This window comes from Gobio gobio (genome assembly GCF_949357685.1).
Source record: "Gobio gobio genome assembly, chromosome: 16".
Classification (NCBI taxonomy): Eukaryota; Metazoa; Chordata; class Actinopteri; order Cypriniformes; family Gobionidae; genus Gobio; species Gobio gobio.
Genome location: NC_137109.1, coordinates 41,918,720 through 41,938,698, shown reverse-complemented (window position 1 = coordinate 41,938,698; position 19,979 = coordinate 41,918,720). Strand labels below are relative to the sequence as shown.

The window sequence follows — 19,979 nt, the reverse complement described above, 5'->3', positions numbered from 1 at the left end:
TCTGTTACAGGAGCTGCATTTGTCTCATAAGTTTTAATGTGAAACCACAAATCCTGTCAGATCGTATTATTCAATTTTCCATCAGTATACCACGATTAGATTGATTAAACTTGGCTACAGCCTTTGAAACAACAAACCATGTGATTGAATCAATAAAATTAAATAGTTTTGGCCCAGACTCACTTTATATTCTCTGAATCTCCTTTGACATGTTGATTAGTGGTTGTACAGGCACCTTCATCTCTCTTGATTATAAAAAAGCACCGGAGTTGAAAACCGGCTCAAAGATGACATCTTAAGACCACTGACAGTCAGAATGATAGAATTACAGTTTCAAAATCTATTTTTATAAAGTCTTTTTGACAGAATATTCGTGTGAGTTTCTGTATCTTGAGGGAGTCAATGGACCTTTTTCATACTTCCATGTTTGCAGAAGTCTTCAGTAGCAAATGTAGCCCCTTCTGTTTGAACCACCCGCTCCAAGCCGGACTCGAACCCGGGTCCGCCAGCATGAGAGTCGCGAGCTCTAACAAGGAGGCTAAAGGCTGCAACCTCTATTGTAAGTCGCTAGAGCGTCTCTTGAGATCGGAAGAGTGAGGTTTACTCGCACAGCAACTATACTAACTGGCCTCCATTACACAAAGTAAAGAAACTTCTGCCTTATCCTTTATAAATGGCAGTGACCATATGTAACTGCTTCTCTGCTCCGTGTGGGATTCGAGCCATGGTCTCCAAGCGTGGGAGGCGGGCGCTCTAAAAAGGAGGCTAAAGACCACAGTCTATAGCGTCAGTCGCTAGAGCGCCTCTTGAGGTTTAAAGGGATAGTTCACCCAAAAACAAAACAATTTTATGTTTATCTGCTTACCCCCAGGGCATCCAAGATGTAGGTGTCTTTGTTTCTTCAGTAGAACACAAATGAAGATTTTTAACTCCAACCGTTGCAGTGTGATAGTGGTATAATGCATGTCAATGGGGATATTTTAGAGTATGAGAGCAATGAGAGTAAAAACACACAGACATACGAATCCTTATTAAACCATGCGGCTCGTGGCGACACATTGATGTCTTAAGACACGGAATGATCGTTTTCTGCGAGAAACCGAACAGTTCTTTTTTTTACCTCTTATCAGACGAATGTCATCTAGTATTCCCAGCGCCATAACTTCCGGCGAATAAGGTCAAAATACTAGCGCGATCAAAGATACATATACGTAGATGCCTCAATCGACCGATCCGTGCAGGCACTAATGAGAAGTCTATGTATATATCTATGATCGCGCCGGTATTTCGCATGTATTTTGACCTTATTCGCTGGAAGTGATGGCGGGGATGGCTGATGCAGCCATAGAAAAAAATGAAATTAATTTTTAAATATAGATATTTTTCTTACACAAATGCATCGATTCGCTTCAGAAGGCCTTTATTAACACCCCGGAGCAGTGTGGAGCAGTTATTTGACGGACAGATGCATTTTTTATGGACTTCAAAAACAGAGCAACTATTACTGCTATTATAATGCTTGGATTAGCCAGAACATTTTTAATATAACTCCGATTTTATTCATCTGAAAGAAGAATGTCATATACACCTAGGATGACTTGAGGGAGAGTAATTTTCAATTTTTGGGTGAACTATCCCTTTAAGGCAAACTCACTACAGAACTATGAGACTACATGAGTCGCCATTGTGCTCACACTACACAACAAGTTTTCTTGTCATCTGTCGGCGACTTGTTTTAGCAGCACTCATTCTACACAACACAACGTGAAAAAAGAGCAGATACTGTATACACGCGGGCTGGTTGTCGCGGAGTGGCCGTTACACCTCGGGTGTGCATTTTTTTCCTACTAATTCAATGGCCCGGAGTCAATTATTCCACTTATACTATGGTTAACACACCAAAATTGTTCAGATGATTTATTTCAAGTTGTCAGGTTTTGTCCTTAAAAAGCTCTTGTGTGCAGGACTAATTTCTTACGCATCTAAACCCAACCGTTGCAGTGTGATAGTCGTATAATGCATGTCAATGGGGATATTTTAGAGTATGAGATGAGTAAGAATTTCTTACGCATCTAAACCCAAGCCTCCGTTGCTAATTCCAAAACGTCATTTTAGAGCTAGTAACAGAGGCTTGAGCCATTGATTGCAGACTAATGCAGTTATTAATGCAATGAGTTATTAGAGAGAGAGAGAGAGAGAGAGAGAGAGAGAGAGAGAGAGAGAGAGAGAGAGAGAGAGAGAGAGAGAGCTACCCCAGTCTGTGAATTACCTCAGTCTGTGGCTCTCATTCAACAGTGTTCTGCAGCGTCTGCTAAAACGAAACCGTAAGAACAGCGCCTTTATTACCTCACTAGTAGGGTTGGGTACCGAACTCTGTACTTTTACTTTTTTACTATTTTTACTACAGAGTACCGATTCACATAAAATCTGTCGGTACCAAATTCCGATACCTGAGAAGGCATCTGGTGATATAGACTAGTGGCTGTAAATATTAAACAGCAAAAAGACCATTTAAATATGAATCCTGCATGTCCTGCGTGTCTCTGTGTGAATGAATCTAATTTATGTGACAGTCGTGTGATTCCGTCTCATACGAGGACATGAATGCTTGTCATCTCCAGAGCCGCTCTGAGAGTCACTTCATCAGCATTTTACATTTCATTTGAGAAAAACTTCCAGCATGTCATAAACACAAAGAAACTAAAGATCTTTACGGCAACCATTCAAAATAAAAGTTTGGTTTAACTTGACAAATACGTAATTTTGTGTCAAAAAACATGAAAATAATTTGTGGTTTTTATCCTATTGTTTACTTTTTATTTGCTTGGTCAGTGTCATTGTGGGTTTAGGCTGTAAGGACCTTTGAAATAACTGAAATCATTTGGCGAAGTGATATGGATGGAACTGTAATACGATCAAGACCTGCCTGGAATTACTTTAGCTGTGAACATTCGTCAACCAATCAGAATCAAGCATTCAATGCAGTATAACATAATGTTAAGTATAGAGCAAAGACCACATTTAAAAAATATATTTCTTGTTAGTATTAGTATAAGACAATCATGATCAAATTGACGCCTTGAATTCATGTACATTAAGGTGCATGAGCAGTTTACAATGTTGTTTCATCCCTCACACTACAAGATCACGTGGCGATAACATCAAACAGGTTTGAAAATATCGCAGCATCTGTGACAGCTCGAGACAGGCTCAGATCATGTCGATGACCTGCTCGAGCATCAGCAACCGCGACAACACCATTTTGGCAACGATCCGGGCTGTCTGCGACTGCAAAATCCAGCCAAAGGTCATGCAGTGGGAGCCTGCCTTTACACTCACCCCCTAAACCTCACTTCCATCCAGGTCACGGCACCAAATGTAATCGGTTCTACTCTCTGGTGTGGGAGGCGGGCGTTCTAACCAAGCGGCAACCTCCCACAGTTTCTCTTGAAGCCAATACGGAAGTGACATATACTGCAATTCATCGACTGGCCGCTAGGGACAGGCTCCAGAAGGGAGCATAATCTCATAGAGCCCCATGTTAAAATGGCCAACTTTACAGCAGAAAAACACATGTTTACAGCCTGGTACAAATTGTGGTTTTGGTCTATACGGCTAATTTTGCCCTTCATGACAACTGTGAGGGGGTGAATTTTTATATAACTCATTCGTTTACATTATATAAAGCGTTAAAGTTCTGCATAATTAAGGGCGTGGACACTTCGAGTGACAGGTGGATAGCCTTTTATCTGCTGTCTGGTAGTCATCGCGTCACTTCAGCTCCGCCCACATCCCGCCTTTTTGCCCATTTTCTGTGGGCAACGGCCAGCTCGTCCCTACTTTGCGCTTCAAAACTGCTCATCAGAATCCTATAGGTGACGTCACGGACACCACGTCCCTATTTGTTTACTAGAGCACCTCTTGAGATCAGGGGAGTGAGGTTTACACACACAGCTCTTACTGGCCTGCAGTTACACATAGAGCGAGACTATTGTTGAATTTTAATGTGAAACTTATCACCAACATTCCATTGATTTCACAGGGATGATGAAACAAAGATAAATGGTTTCATGTTTCATTATCAAAGCGTGTATGTAAGCAGCGGTTTGAGGTCTCTACTATTTTAGGAAATGCATGGCAGAGGCCTATTACTAATGAACACAAGGCAGGACAGACATGTTCTTACTGGTTCTTTGCTGCAATGTTCTTACTATTCCATATCGATTTTAAATGATTCAAGTAACACTATAGTTACAGTGCAATTTCTCTTTTTTTCCCCTCACGGATCAATATTTACCACCTCAGATGTTGTTCATTAAAAATGGAAGATGAAGCACGTCCGGCTAAAGAAACATTTTAAAATGTTGAGGTTCACTGTCGAGTTCAACTAAAGCATCTTAAATGATTAATCAAAACTGACAACCGCACACTGACAAGAATGCGGGAGAAGTTTGTTTACCCAACAATGTGTGGATTGTGAAATGGGTTTGTGTTAGGAATACTACTGACTGACTGCTATACTTCAGCGCCCTCTGCTGGCCTTCTCATCCATTATGGCTTTGTCTCAAAACCAATTTAGCTGCCTTACTTGTATAACCATGTTGGGCATGATAGGCATCAAGAAAACATGAGGATTTAGGGACCGAGATAGTCTTTGAAAACACAGATTGCTATCTTGCCAAACATCTTGCAGACCAGTACTACAAAACATCATATGATCTTTGTAGGCATGTGACTACAAAGTAAAACAGCCATAGGCCACTCTCTATTTCATCTCTCCCCCCACCCCTTTCCTTTGGGTCATTTATCTTAGTGTCATCCATGTTTTCTCTCTTATCTTTTTGTATTTGTTTTTGAGACGATTTAGAGAAATATTTGCCTGGAAGCATGCATTCCTCAGTGCTTTCAGGGGGATATTTGAATTGTATCATCCAGGAATCTCGCTGTTTGTTACATTTTGTGACGTAACCTTTAAGGACTGACTATGCATTGCAATTAAACAAATGTCACAAAATGGAATGCAAATTGCACACTGTTTTAATTGCTTCGGAGATAAAGGACGGTATCAAAAACAATATGAAGGAACACAAGGAGTTTTCAGTTCTGCGGGAACACAGAAGTAAACCAATCTACTTATGCTGATTACTATGAATGAGGACATGAATTATTAACATGAACGAATCCACATGTATCAACATTTGCAAATTACCTTTCATAATCAGCAGACTTAGAAAAGAGAAGCATGAACCAACCGGGAAGTAATGAGTCGAAGCAAATGAGCTGGAGATTTTGACGAGTTTTTCATAATTGCGCCGCGTCTTAAACAAAGCCTTCACCTTCTCCTTGAAGCTCATTGATTTTAATTTTTTATTTCAGGGTGCAATAACTCCAAGGTCGGTGCTGTTTTTCATCCGACCTTCTCACAATGGAAATTATACTTCAAGCCATAGCAGGGGTCTATAAACTTTTGTAAGGCAAAAGACCCATTGGCAGACTGTCGTTAAGACGCTTAAAAGCCATTCAAATCATTCAATCTTAGCCTTATTCTGGAGTATTTAATTTGATTTCATTGTGGGAGGGACGTTGAAACATTTTGTGAAAACTAAAGTGTCCAAATACTTTATGGGTTCAGAGTAATAGGGGTTGAGAATGAACACAGAATGCTTTACCCAATATAGCATACAGTATAAGTATATGATGTGTGTGAGTTGTAGGCCTGTTATGCTCCTTACCAGACTGAGACCATGACTAAAGATGTCAGAGTGACTGAAGATCATTTGGTCACCCATCCGAATCACAAGGCATGCAATCAACTTCAGGCTAAAGTCATCGTATCTATTAAATGTTCTTCAGCCAGTTTATTTTACAGAGACAGAAACATAAACATGCTCTCTCTCTCTCACACACACACACACACACACACACACACACACACACACACACACACACACACACACACACACACACACACACACACACACACACACACACACACACACACACACACACACACACACACACACACACACACACACACACACACACACACACACACACACACACACACACACACACACACACACACACACACACACACACAAACACACACACACTGTTCCCTCAGATTCCACACATTGTAACAAAGACTGTGGTTTTAATTATCTCCTCGTGAAAAATGGAGTGTGAGAACTGTGACATTTGAACAGTTTTTGTGGTTGATACAGTGGATTTATGACAGCAGTTAATGAACGTGTGCAAGAGAGGGTGAATGAGTCTGTGAGAGCGCTGTGATGTGTGAGAAGAGAGAACATACACCTTTATTTTCCCTGGTGAATTAAAAGAGACTTAAGACGCTGTAAACTTTACAATAACACACTGCGGCTATGTGCTCTCTCTCATAATAAAAGTTGTAATTGTATATGCTCAAGGGTGCATTTATTTGATGCACAGTACAAAAATACAGTAAAAACAGCCTTGATTTGGGCTTTTTGAAAAGTATTTAGGTTCATATTTTTATGTGCAAAGTGATACATTCAAAGGTTTGGGGTAAAAGAGATTCATAATTTAATCACTTAAATGTATAATGTGTAACAGGAAAAAGAATCACATTTTCCATAAAAATATTAAGCAGCAAAAACTGATTTCAACAGTGAGAATAATAAGAATCATTGTTAATAATTGAGCCAACACATAATGAATAATAACTGAGCACCAAATCAGTATATTAGAATGCTTTCTGAAGGATCATGTGACACTGAAGACTGAAAATTCAGGAATAAATGACATTTTAAAATCATTTTTTAAAAACTGTAATATTTCACAATATTACTAGTTTTACTGTAATTTATTTTCCAAATAAATGCAGCCTTGATGAGCATAGCAGACTTCTTTAAATTATATTTTTTAAGAATGTAATTATTCCCAAAAATATATACAATAATAATTTGTATTATATTATTACAACTAATATGCACAAAACTAAATTACTATACCCAGTCAGACTGGACTGCTGCATTGCTCTTTTGCATGCTGCACAATTACACATCTCATTTGTAAGATGGTGTGAATAAAAATCAATAAATGTATGCAATATATATATTTTGTTTTGGCATAATCTCTGGAGGGGGCCATCAGTGCCGTCTAGACATCTAGTAGAGGATGAGCACCTTAAGAGACATTTAATCTGTGGAGAAGAAGTTTCTAATCTTCAAAAGAAATGCTCTGTTCTCTCCGGAAAAGTATGTTCCCTCAAATCTAGACAAGATAATGGAGTGCCTGTTTTTACAGGAATGCAGTGGTGCTGATATTTGATTAAGAATGTGTGTTAGGGAGATAAGGCTTTAGTTTTAAAGAGTGCGCAAATGAATATGTTATCTTTACCTGTTACACGGACATAATCAATAAAAGGGCTGTGCAGAAAAATCATTGCAACAATAACTTTGAAACACAGTGAACAGTGAAAATGCCCCGCTTATCTCAATATAATAACATCTTAAACAGTAGAGACGTGCATGCAACAGGTTCCCAAAGTTCATGATAGCATATAAAGAAATTGATTGTGACCACTGGAGTTTGGAGCATCTTGCTGTGAAGGGCTGCATAAATGAATCATCAAATATCTTTTTTTCTCTTAGATATTGAGTGTGATGGGTGAGTTTGGAGAGAGGGCTCTGAAAGGGTGGAGACACTCGCATCTCTTCAAACAGCTACTGGAGGAGACAGACGCGCAGAATACGCACAGAAGCTCCTGCTTTTGGGCACTTATTAAAACACTATCTCAAGAGACTGAGGCATCGGCGAACTGACTGAAAAACAAAGCAGATGAAAACGGGACGATAAGTGACACCCCGAGGGAGAACTTTTACAACTTTAAACGTTTTGAATATGAAGTAGAGCGCTGCGTAAAGCTTGCGTACTCGTGCACAGACCAGACTAAGAAGACAACTTTTCATATTTATGTAATTCCTTTTCAAGCAAAAAGTTTTTTAAGATGAACGCCTCGGATATTTTTTGCGATTCCGCATTTGCAAATTCGTCCAACTTTTCGTGCGTGAACCGAACCGTCCAGTCGTACAGCATCATTGACATCGCGTCTTTCATGCACATATTCCCCACTATCTACGGCGTGCTGTGTTCAGTTGGAGAACAGTTTGGTCATCTATGCTGTGGCATCATGCAAGAAGAAGATGGTCTCTGACATTTACGTGCTGAATCTGGCCATCGCAGACCTGCTGTTCTTGTTGGTGATGCCGTTCAACATCCATCAGCTGGTCAGGGACAGACAGTGGGTCTTTGGGGACTTCATGTGTAAAGCTGTGGTGGTGGTGGACGTCAGTAACCAGTTCACCACAGTGGGGATAGTGACTGTGCTCTGCATTGACAGGTGAGAGTTGCATGCATTTGGGAGAATGCCAGAATGGTATGATAATGCAAGCCTACTGCCAGTCACGCTTTATTTACCTCTCTTGCAAAGTAGGCCTTGAACTACACAGGGGGGTCACAAATGAGATCTTACTCAGATCAGTTGATCCTAAACAGCATCACTTCTCAAGTTTCTGCTAGGAAAATAAAATGTCACATGTTTCTTATCTAGAGTTTCACAAGAGATAGCGATTATGTAAGTTTGCCAATTGGCTAACTTAAGCGGCAGTGGCTCCCTCGAGATTTTCCTATGGGTTTTTTATAATGAGGTTTTTGAATTATGAGTAAAATAAGGTCTGTGGTAAACAAAAGTTGGCCATACTCGAACGTGTTGTTATTAACGTTGTAGAACAACACGTTCAGTCATCAATGCTTACCACAGACCTTATTTTACTCATAAACCAATAGGACAAATATAAAGGGAACTGGCGAATTAGTCTTTCGGGTTTTTACTTGCGCATAAGTCTCATTTGTTGCTCAATGTAGGCTAGTACAGTTGTTTTTAATATAAATGTTTAATATTTTCTTTTGATTTGCATAAGCATAAATTAGTGCTGGGCAATCGTTTAATCGTGATTATTATTATAATAAATACACACTCCCTCATGTATATATATTCAAGATATATTTGCATGTAGCCTATATACTGTATTTATATATTTATCTTATATATAAATGTAAATTGTGAAATAATAAGTTTCATTTTTTGTAAGATATATTTTAATAATTTCTTTCTGTGACCTCTGACATGGTCATGTTCTCGAAAGGTTTCTTTCAGTGAAGATATTAAATGTGTTTATAATATGAGGTAGGCTACATCAGCTTAGGGGCCAAAGGGATATAATTCTTTATTCAAACTCTAGAGCACAGAGCATTTTCACCAAATTACATGAAATTACAGCCTGGCTGTTCATCACTGTTAATCAACTGAATGTATGCAAAAGAAAAAAAAAAGAAATCAATGCAACTCTCAAGGGTGTGATACATGCTACATGACCTTGAATACTGAATCACACTGCATCCATCATTTTTGTGTAAGACTGTACTTCAGGAACAAAGTGTTTGACTTTGAAAAAGCCCTCTTACTTCGCCTGAATTTATGGCACACAAAAGCACTTTAGCACCTTTAGCACACAATACATACAAAAGCTCTTCATAAAATACAGAGTGCAGAGGAGAGAGAGTTTTTGCTTAGTTGTGAGTGTCAAAGACATATGAGCCTCTGTATGATTAGATGATAAAGCTCAACTATAACACTTTTTCATATAGTGTCGTTACTGTATTCCCAAAGGGTTTTTACTGGGTCACATGCTTAGAGTTACGTAGATAAAGCATCTTAGCTGCACATTTTCATCATGTTTTGCAAAGCAATATAATCCCAAATTCTGTTTAAAGAGCAACCTTAAAGTCACCACCACTTCTGCGAGCAATACATTATACATGGAGCCAGACACATTCCCTTTCTTTTATAAGGAATTGGAAGGGGAAAAAAACTAATATTGTTGTATGACTAGAGTAAGAGAGCTGTTATACTTGATAAAAAAATGAAGCTGATGTGTTTGGACTGTACACGGGTAAAGTACACATATGCTTAAACTTGAATCTGCTTTTAGTCTAGAAGACTACAAACAGAGCAAATGCATTTCTTAGAAATCTGTCACTTGCTGTGCTGCTTTAGTAGCATGTGACCTGTTTGCTTTTCAAGAATCAAGACAAGTCAGCTACATATTGCTAGAAAGCCGTTTTACATTAAAAAAATGCCTTAAGACAAAGACAGAAGTGGCAAGGAAGAAAGCTATGAGGAAGAAATCAGACTCTGGGAGAGCAATGTACTGCATCTTTACATAAATGTATACTACCATTCAAAATGTTGGGGTCACTAAGATTGAAAGAAATTTATACTTTTATTCAAGTATTAAATTGTAAGTAAGTGGCAGTAAATACATTTAGAATGCTACAAAAGTGTCTGTTTCAAATAAATGATTTTGAACTTTCTATTCATCAAAGAAAAATTATTCATCCTAGAAGAAGTATGGTTTCCACAAAAATATTAAGTGCACAACTGTTTTCAACACTGATAATAAGAAAAATGAGCTTGAGCAAACAAATCAGCAAGTTGGAAAGATTCCTGAAAGACCATGTAACACTGAAATTGACTACTTACAGGAATAAATTACATTTTAAAATATATTAAAAATGGAAAACAATTATTTTAAACTGTAATAATATCTCGCAATATTACAGGTTTACTGTATTTTTTATTTATTATATATGCAGCCTTGGTGAGCATAATAAAAAAAAAACAACCCCAAAGTTTTGAATGGTAGTGTACATATACCAAATATTAAGCTACATAATATGTATAATAAAATATTATTTTAAGCTGCAGTCCGTAACTTTTTTTGGTAAAAAATTACCCAAAATACATTTTTGAGCAAGTACATTTTTCAAAACGATCTCCTTACCTTAGCCGCTTCACAACAGTAAGCTTGTAATTATGTGTTATAATTTGAGGGGTACTGGTAGGTTTCCACAGGAAATATAAGCTTCCGCTGTTTATTTTTGCGTCAATACGTCACTTCCATATACATAAAAGAGTCCGGGCTAATAGTCTATATCGCGTGTGTGGATGCTGCAGGTGGCGGATCGTTTGTGGCCTCTTCTTACAGCAGCTGGAATGTAATTAAACTTGTCATTTTGATGGCGGCTTGTAATCCAGAAAGTTCAAAACGACAATCATCTTTGACAACTGGTGCGTTGATAGACAACCACACATACACCTCAAAACATTAGATTCTTCCGCGCTGAGGAGCCATGCTGATGCACAACCCACGTAAAGAACACAACTCTGCAAATATCTGCAATTTCAGGGTTCAAACAGAGATGGCGACAAAGAGGTAAAACTTAAGGACTGCAGCTTTAAAGGGATAGTTCACCCAAAAACTAAATTTTTATGTTCATCTGCTTACCCCCAGGGCATCCAAGATGTAGGTGTCTTTGTTTCTTCCGTAGAACACAAATGAAGATTTGTAACTCCAACCGTTGCAGTGTGATAGTCGTATAATGCATGTCAATGGGGATATTTTAGAGTATGAGAGCAATGAGAGTAAAAACACACAGACATACGAATCCTTATTAAACCATGCGGCTCGTGGCGACACATTGATGTCTTAAGACACGAAACGAGCGGTTTCTGCGAGAAACCGGACAGTATTTATGTTATTTTTTTACCTCTTATCTGACGAATGTCATCTAGTATTCCCAGCGCCATAACTTCCGGCCAATAAGGTCAAAATACTGGCGCGATCAAAGATATATATACGTAGATGCCTCATTCGACCGATCCGCGCAGGCACTAATGAGGGGTATATGTATATATCTATGATCGCGCCGGTATTTTGCATATATTTTGACCTTATTCACCGGAAGTGATGGCGCGGGGATGGCTGATGCAGAGCCATAGAAAAAAAATGAAATACATTTTTAAATATGGATATTTTTCTTACACAAACGCATCGATTCGCTTCAGAAGGCCTTTATTAACACCCCGGAGCAGTGTGGAGCACGTTATTTGACATTATAATGCTTGGATTAGCCAGAACATTTTTAATATAACTCAGATTTTATTAATCTGAAAGAAGAATGTCATATACACCTCGGATGACTTGAGGGTGAGGAAATCATGGGCTAATTTTCATTTTTGGGTGAACTATCCCTTTAATAATGTGTTATTAAAATATATGCACTGGAATCCACCAGGAAAATGGTTGGATGCAGGTAGTAGTTTTAAAGACCCCCTGTGGTGAAAATCTACTTTTTAATGTTTATATATATGTGGTGTTTTTAATATGCTTTAAGACAAACCATGTACAAATTCATGTCAACACTCTTGTTGCGTATTTTCTCCTTAAAACTGCAGTGGAAAAAGACTCAAAGTCTCAAAAAAGCGTTTTGAAATCGCTGGTGTTTCTCACATCACAAAATACCTTTACCAATCCCGCCAACGTGCGAACGGGCTTTAGCATATCATTACTATGACCGCTCATACCAGAATATTTTTTTTTTGTTGAAAATCGAGTAGGCTACATTTAGCAATATAGGGGTGTATTATGTTATGATGAACAATATGCCTTTCTCCACTGACGTTCTAAGTTGTTCAAAGCATTTCTTAGGGATGCTGATTTTTAGAAAGCAGAATGAGATGGCGAACGACAGCATTTGTGTATCATTTAGCAACACATTATTAGCTGTTTGATAATGTAGTCAAGCCAAAGGCTAATCATATTAATTACCGTTATGTGTCCGATGTTGTTGAGCGCGATAAATAAAACGCATTACCATTCTGAGACATCAGCCTGATGAACCTGTGTGAGTGAGTGAGTGGAGGCAGGGGTATTTGCATATTCGTGAATCTGCATACACTAAATGAAGCAAGGGTGTAAAGTTCAAGCTAATTTAAGCCATGAATACATTTTTTCACAGGAATTTTTTTTAATTATGTCATTTTGGTGTTTAAAGATGAATAAAAAATGTTTTGACAACAGGGTTACTTTAAAATTTGGTCAAAATAAGAGCTCATATTTTTACTGAATCATCTGTAGTGTAAGCTTCAGATTATCCAAACATTAAGTTCTTTATAATGATATAGTTCCAACGTCTCTCTGTTGTATAATAATATAATAATAGCCCTGCACTTGGAATCAAAAATGAAAAAAAAAAACAGATTGTCAATTGTTTCTTCTAGAAAGTGAGATCAAATGGAGATCAAATTATCCAGCTTTTCCCGGAAAAAAAGACCATAATAATCTTTTTTTTTTCGTTGTCCAGATACATTGCAATCGTACATCCTACGTCTGAAAAGAGAACCATTATGTGGACCATCATCATCAACATTATGGTGTGGGTGGGCAGTTTCCTTCTGAGCATCCCTGTCATGATATACGCTAAAGTCATCTCCAAAAAGAACATGGACATATGTATGATTGACCTGGATGGGCCACAAGATATGTACTGGTACACACTCTACCAGTCCATGCTGGGTTTCATTGTCCCCCTGATTATAATAAGTACATTTTACACTCTCACTTTATACCACGTGTTCCGTTCCATCCGGCGGGTCAAACGCAAGCAGTCGGTGTGGGCCAAACGGGCCACTAAGACAGTTCTGATGGTGATCGCCCTGTTCCTGGTCTGCTGGTCTCCCTACCACGTCATCCAGGTGATCAACCTCAGCATCCAGCAGCCCACCAGCGCCTTTGTGTACGCGTACAACATCAGCATCTGCTTAAGTTACTCTCACAGCTGCATCAACCCCCTCATGCTACTGATATTCGCCCAGAACTACCGCGACCGCCTCTGCCATCGCAAAGAGCTACGGTCCCAGATCAGCTCATCCAAGACCACCGTCAAAACCGACGGAGGGTCAAGCGTCAGCCCGGACACCAGTCACCGCTGCACTGTCATCTAACGCCCGCTGAACCTCGCCCCACGTGCTAACTGAGGAAAACTGCAAGGAGGCCTGCAATGCAGCACTTGCTGCACGGTAGACTGTTTCTCAAAGGGGAAAACTGTGAAATGAAACGCCACAGTGAACTTTCAGGAGGCATGAAGGAGTGAATCAGCACTCGACTATATGTGTGTGGTTTGTCACATTCTGGAAAAGTGACCATAATGTCTTGTTTTCAATGTTTACAGTTAATTTATCTATTATTTGTTTTTAAATGGTTCATCATAAAGTTCTGTCGTCAGAAGTCATGTTCTGCATGACATTTTGTGCTGTGAATCACAAGGAAAAAGGTTGAAGAATTGTCATATTTTCCAAACAATTACAAAGAATAGAGATTGAGGGTTTCGAGCTTCAAAAAGATAAAGAATTTCATAAACAAATCTTTAGTGATGAATTTCAAAACTTGAATTTTCAATTTTTGTATATACTTTGTGTGGGAAACGAACTGAAATTCAAGAGATCATGAATCAGGGAGTTGAACTCAAGAACTAGATCGGTTCAGTTTGTGAAGGAATCGGACTCAAATTGGTCCATACACAAGATTTGTTTTACTATAGTATATCAGAAACGTATATAATAAATATAATGCACAAGTCATATATTATGGTGCTTTTTGTCCTTTTTAAAACTTTCTTAAAGCTTCAGTATATGTTCATTGCAGATGCATGATATAGAGCATTCAGTACAATTCTGCAAATACTTTTTTCTTGTGTGTTCCACATAAGCAAGACATTTTGAATATAGCCATGTTTGGGCTGACTATCCCTTTAAAGACAATTAAATGTGTTTTGTTATACTGTATTGGTGGCTTTTGTTTGCGTTGTTGGGGAATGATAGACCAAATGAGAGAACCATCAAACTTGTCATTTATGCAGACATCAAATAAAATGTCTTTGTGATATTAAATAAAATCAGTGTTTTTGTGGGTACGTATTGTGTTGAAAAAGTCCACTAGTGAGTAAAATAAGCGAATTTGCTGATCTGAGACACAGGCCTAATTGATCTTTTCATACATGTATAGATATTGACTTAACTTTAAAGTACTTTGTATTACACATTTAAATCTGTTTGTCTGCAGATGTTACTGGGTCGCATCTTTTGAACTCGTATGAAGTTTTGATGTCATGCATGTTTAGCTGTCTGTTTAATCTTCACTTAGAACATTGTACAAGATAAAATAACCGTGACTGTATGCTTCTGAGCATTTTATTACATGAATTCACAAAGATATCCAGTGTGAAATTCTCTGTGTGGTTCTGTTTTTCCTTTTATTCTAAGAAGCCCCTGCGGGCCATGTAAGAACAGTTATGTTCACTGTTAACGTGTGACACTTAAACTATGTGTGACCAGTCACATTTCAGTCTTGCCACCCTCAATCAACACATTGTGATGCCTGGAGAATAAACAAAGAACTGCATATTATTTCTTTAATATATATTATGGTGTACATTGACAAATGCCTTTTTAGTAGGGAAGTCGGAGAGAAAAGGCAGGTGACAAATTGTTAGGTAATTTGCTATTCAGGGAAAAAACGATATATTTCATGATGACTGTTTTAGCGTGTACCTCCTGTTTATTATCCGTCCTGTCCTGAAGGCTTTTGTTTTTATGTGCTATAAAAATAACCTTTGACCCTTTGAATGTAAAATCATGTTCTTGTATCACTTTGGTGTGCATTTTTAAATAAACAATCACAATTTTACTGTGTTCACAACATTCTGTACTGAATATGAACCACTTAAAGTTCACCCAAAAATGAAAATTCTGTCATCATTTATACTCAACCTCAAGTTGTTCCAAACTTGTATGAATTTCTCTCTTATGCAGAAAACAAAAGAATATTTAAAGAACCAAACAGTTGATGGGCCCCATTGACTTCCATAATATTTGCTTTCCCCATACTATGGAGGTCAATGGGGTCCATTAACTGTTTGGTTAACCATTTTTTTCTAAATATCTTTTGTGTTCAGCAGAAGAAAGAAATTCAATCATGTTCGGAACATCTTGAGGGTGAGTAAATGATAGAATTTTTGCATGAACTGTCCCTGTAATAACTATACATTCTTCATTTTTTCTTGGAACACAAAATGTACTGCTGCAAATGAATCTAATGAGATTTGAAAAATATGGTGGAGAAGAATCATTTCAGAATTTTTAATTGCTTAAATTCAATCTGATCCATAATCAATGTTGTTAGTTTCAGAAGATACACATGGATCACTTACTTTGATATTTTTATGGTGCTTTTCTTTGGCCTATTTTTTTGATGGAGGTCCTGGACATTTTGTTCAGGTATCATGGATTCTATTCTTATTCTTTTTTTTTGCCATTTTGACAGTGTCCCAATATTTAAAAAAAAGAAATGTACTTTCAATGCATAGAAAACGTATCTAATCTTTTTCTATCCACAATTGATCTATTCATTCTGTTATCTAATTACTAGATAAGACTAAAGACCACAAGAGAATAATAGACTAATACATCTTTCAGTCCATACATCTGAAGACAACTCTCAGCATCTATTGCCTGTTCAACTGTTGCACATGGTCTATTCATAATTATATGTGCAGCCCATTTCATGAACCTCATTATGCCCTATATTGCACTGTATAATCCCATAACAGCCATTTTACAGTACCAGGTGCAGCACAAGTTGTAAACATTCTTCACAAATGATGTTAATCCCCTCATAAAGATGGCTGGATGAACTGAAAAGTGTTTCATGAGGATGAAGTCAAACATCTCCCCAGTCAATTTTTTTTTAAAGAACCTGAACCTTTATGGAGCCCAGAATGCAAAGCAGATTTCCTCCTCCCTTCATACCTCAAATAATTAGAGGCTTTTCTTCTTAAAGGTCCTGTTCTTCGTGATCCCATTTTTCAAACTTTAGTTAGTGTGTAATGTTGCTGTTAGAGCATAAATAATACCTGTAAAATGATAAAGCTCAAAGTTCAATGCCAAGCAAGATATTTTATTTAACAGAAGTTCCCTTTCAAAGCCCACAACGAACGGCCGGTTTGGACTACATCCTGGTATTTCCTGCTTTAATTACGTCAGTAGAGCAGTTTGTCGACTAACCTCCGCCCACAAGAATACGCGAAAAGGGGGCGTGGTCTTGTTGCTCCCTCGTGGAGAAGAGGAAGTGCTGCGTTCGGTTCGGTTCGGTTCGGTTGCGTTTGTCGCCATGTCATTCAGACGCTGTTATTTTCATCCCGGAGTCAAATCACCTTTGTTTGGCCTTCAGGGGCTGTAGTTTGAGCGCGTTCATCTCCCCGTTATGGTAAGAGGCGTGACCTTCCCGGGCAACGTGAGCTAAGCTGCTGTCGAATCACAACACGGGAACCGCTGGCACAATCAGAACTCGTTACGTATTTCTGAAGGAGGGACTTCATAGAACGAGGAAATTCTCAGGCCGTTTTGAGGACAGTGAAAACAGCGGTATACAGATAAGTAAATTGTGTGAAAAATACTGTGTTTTTTTACACATGAAACATGAACACATGTTATATTGCACACTGTAAACACAATCAAAGCTTCAAAAAAACACGAAAAACGGGACCTTTAATGTCTCATTTGTAAGTAGCTTTGGACAAAAGCATTTGCTAAATGGATAATTGCAAATGTGGTTCATTATCAACAACAAACATTTCAGAAATTGTATGACCTTCCAAGAACTGAAGCAATTCTGAAGACGCATGAGCCCTACTTCTTGGAATCAACATTAATATTAATTACAAAATTTTGCAACATAAGTAACAACATAAAACAACATATGTTGACATAAACCATAAACAAACCTTACTTAACATTTAAGAACAAAACATAAAAACAATAAAAATAACATTTAATGAAAGAACATTTAAAAAAAATAAACATTTAAAAACAACACAAAAATTCAATAACAATATCACACATAGTGTGATGAATAAATATAACATAATTTGACAATAACGAAACAATGAGACAAACATAATATTTAACAAGATAAAACACTGTAAAAAAAATCAGGTCTCCAATTGAAAATTTTCTAGTGACTGATCACATAAAAAAAATTTTGGTTGGCCAAATTGAATTTCTGTGAATTAAATTGCATCAATTCACAGAAATTCAATTTGGCCAACTGAAAAATTTAGATGTGATCAGTCACTAGAACATTTTCAATTGGAGACCTGAATTTTTTTTACAGTGCAGCAAAACAAAACATAAAAAACATGTATAATATAACAATCAACATGACATAAAAAATATTGACCAAAACATTTAGCAATATAATATAAAACATTTGATTACATAACATATATAGCGAGGTGTTGTATATAAATCTGTCTATGTTATGTCTGTCTGCTGTTATTATTATAGCAGACAACTTAATGCTCAGGGTAACCGGCCTGAAATATGATGTACTAATCTCGTATATAATTATCAAATGTATTACTACACTGTAATTTTTTTTTTGTTGGTTTAACTTTAAAAAGTAAGTAACCTGAAAGAGTTCATTGAAATGAAAAATTTGAGTTAATACAATGAAGGAAATTGGTTTAATAAATAGAAACTCAAAATATCTGAACCACATAGATTTTTTTGGCATGTTTCACTGCATTATCACAAATAAAACCCAATAAAGCAATATGCATACAAAATCTTTTAATAATATTTGAATAAAAGGTGATGTCGATTCTCAAAAATGTTCAATTTATTAACTCAAATTTTTTAATTTCAATTAACCAGGTAACTTACTTTTTAAATATTTTTTTTTACAGTGAGATGAAGTTAGAATTATTAGCCCCCTAAATATGATCAAAGATGGCTGTAAAAAATAGTCTGCATTGTTTATCCTTTTGATCTTTCATAAAAATAAATCACAAAAATCTAGCCTTTCATTGAAGTAAACGAATTGAAAGTGGGGGGAACTCACATTATGAAATAAATGTTTTTCTCCAAAACATGGTTTGGACAATTATTGGCACCCCTAGAATTTTTTTGAGTAAAATATCTCAAGTATATTCCCAATCATTTTTACATTTTTTAGCACACCAGGAACATGAAATTGTCCAGCTATGGCTTCTTGTTCCACAGTAGTATAAATATGAGGAAACACAAAGGCCAAATTCCCTTAATCGTTCATCACAATGAGTAAAACCAAAGAGTATAGCTCTGATGTGAAGCAAAATGCTGTTGAGCTTCACAAGTGGCTGTGGGAAAATAGCTAAAGCATTGAAAATCCCCATTTCCACCATGGGCAATAATTAAAATGTTCCAATCAACTAAAGATGTTACAAATCTGCCTGGAAGAGGATGAGTTTGAGTGGCCAAAGACTCTCCAAGGATCACAGAAGGAGAATTGCAGACATTAGTTAAGTCTTGGGGTCAAAAAGACAAAAAAAAAAAAAACCTACATCACCACATATTGTTCGAGAGGGTTTCAAGAAAAATCCTCCTCGCTTATCCGGAAACTCTAGCATATTCAGTTGTCAGAGACGACTGGAATTTCAAACGGGACCCACTTCTATGGTCAGATGAAACAAAAAAAAGTTTTTTGGCAGCAAACCCACCAGATGGATTTTACCAGGGATTAAAAAAAAGTACCCCATGCCCACAGTTAAATATACTGCTGGATCTGTGAAATCTTTGGCCTATTTTCTTGACGGAGGTCCTGGACATCTTGTTCAGGCATCATGGATTCTAGTAAAAAATCAAAACCGGACAGCTTCTGCTAGAAATCTTATAATGGGCCGTGGTTGGATCTTCCATCAGGACAACGATCCAAAATAAACATCAAAATCAACACAAAAATTTGTCACAGAGAACAAAAGAAGCTTCAATGAAAGGTTCGATTTTTGTGATTTAAAAAAAAAATAAGATCAAAAGGACAGAATTATTTCTTCTTTGTTCATATTTACCAAGGGGGCCAATAATTCTATCGACAACTGTAAATGAACTTTTCTTCACTTATGTTTTTTGTTGGTTCTCAATGTCATGATCAGGAAGTCAAACTCACATTTTCCACATAAACTTCATGGTTCAGAGTCTGCGCAACACAATCTTACAGCAA

At 37.3% G+C, this 19,979-nt stretch overlaps 1 protein-coding gene across 1 annotated transcript; it reads left to right on the top strand.

Moving 5' to 3' along the window:
• Positions 1–7,990: 7,990 nt before the first annotated feature.
• On the top strand, positions 7,991–15,622 carry mchr2b (melanin concentrating hormone receptor 2b; the record flags this gene model as incomplete). Its single annotated transcript, XM_079839128.1, is given in 3 exon segments — positions 7,991–8,142; positions 8,144–8,383; positions 13,249–15,622. Coding segments are annotated over 3 exon segments (1,032 nt in total). The 3' UTR covers positions 13,889–15,622.
• Between the last annotated feature and the right edge of the window lie 4,357 nt (positions 15,623–19,979).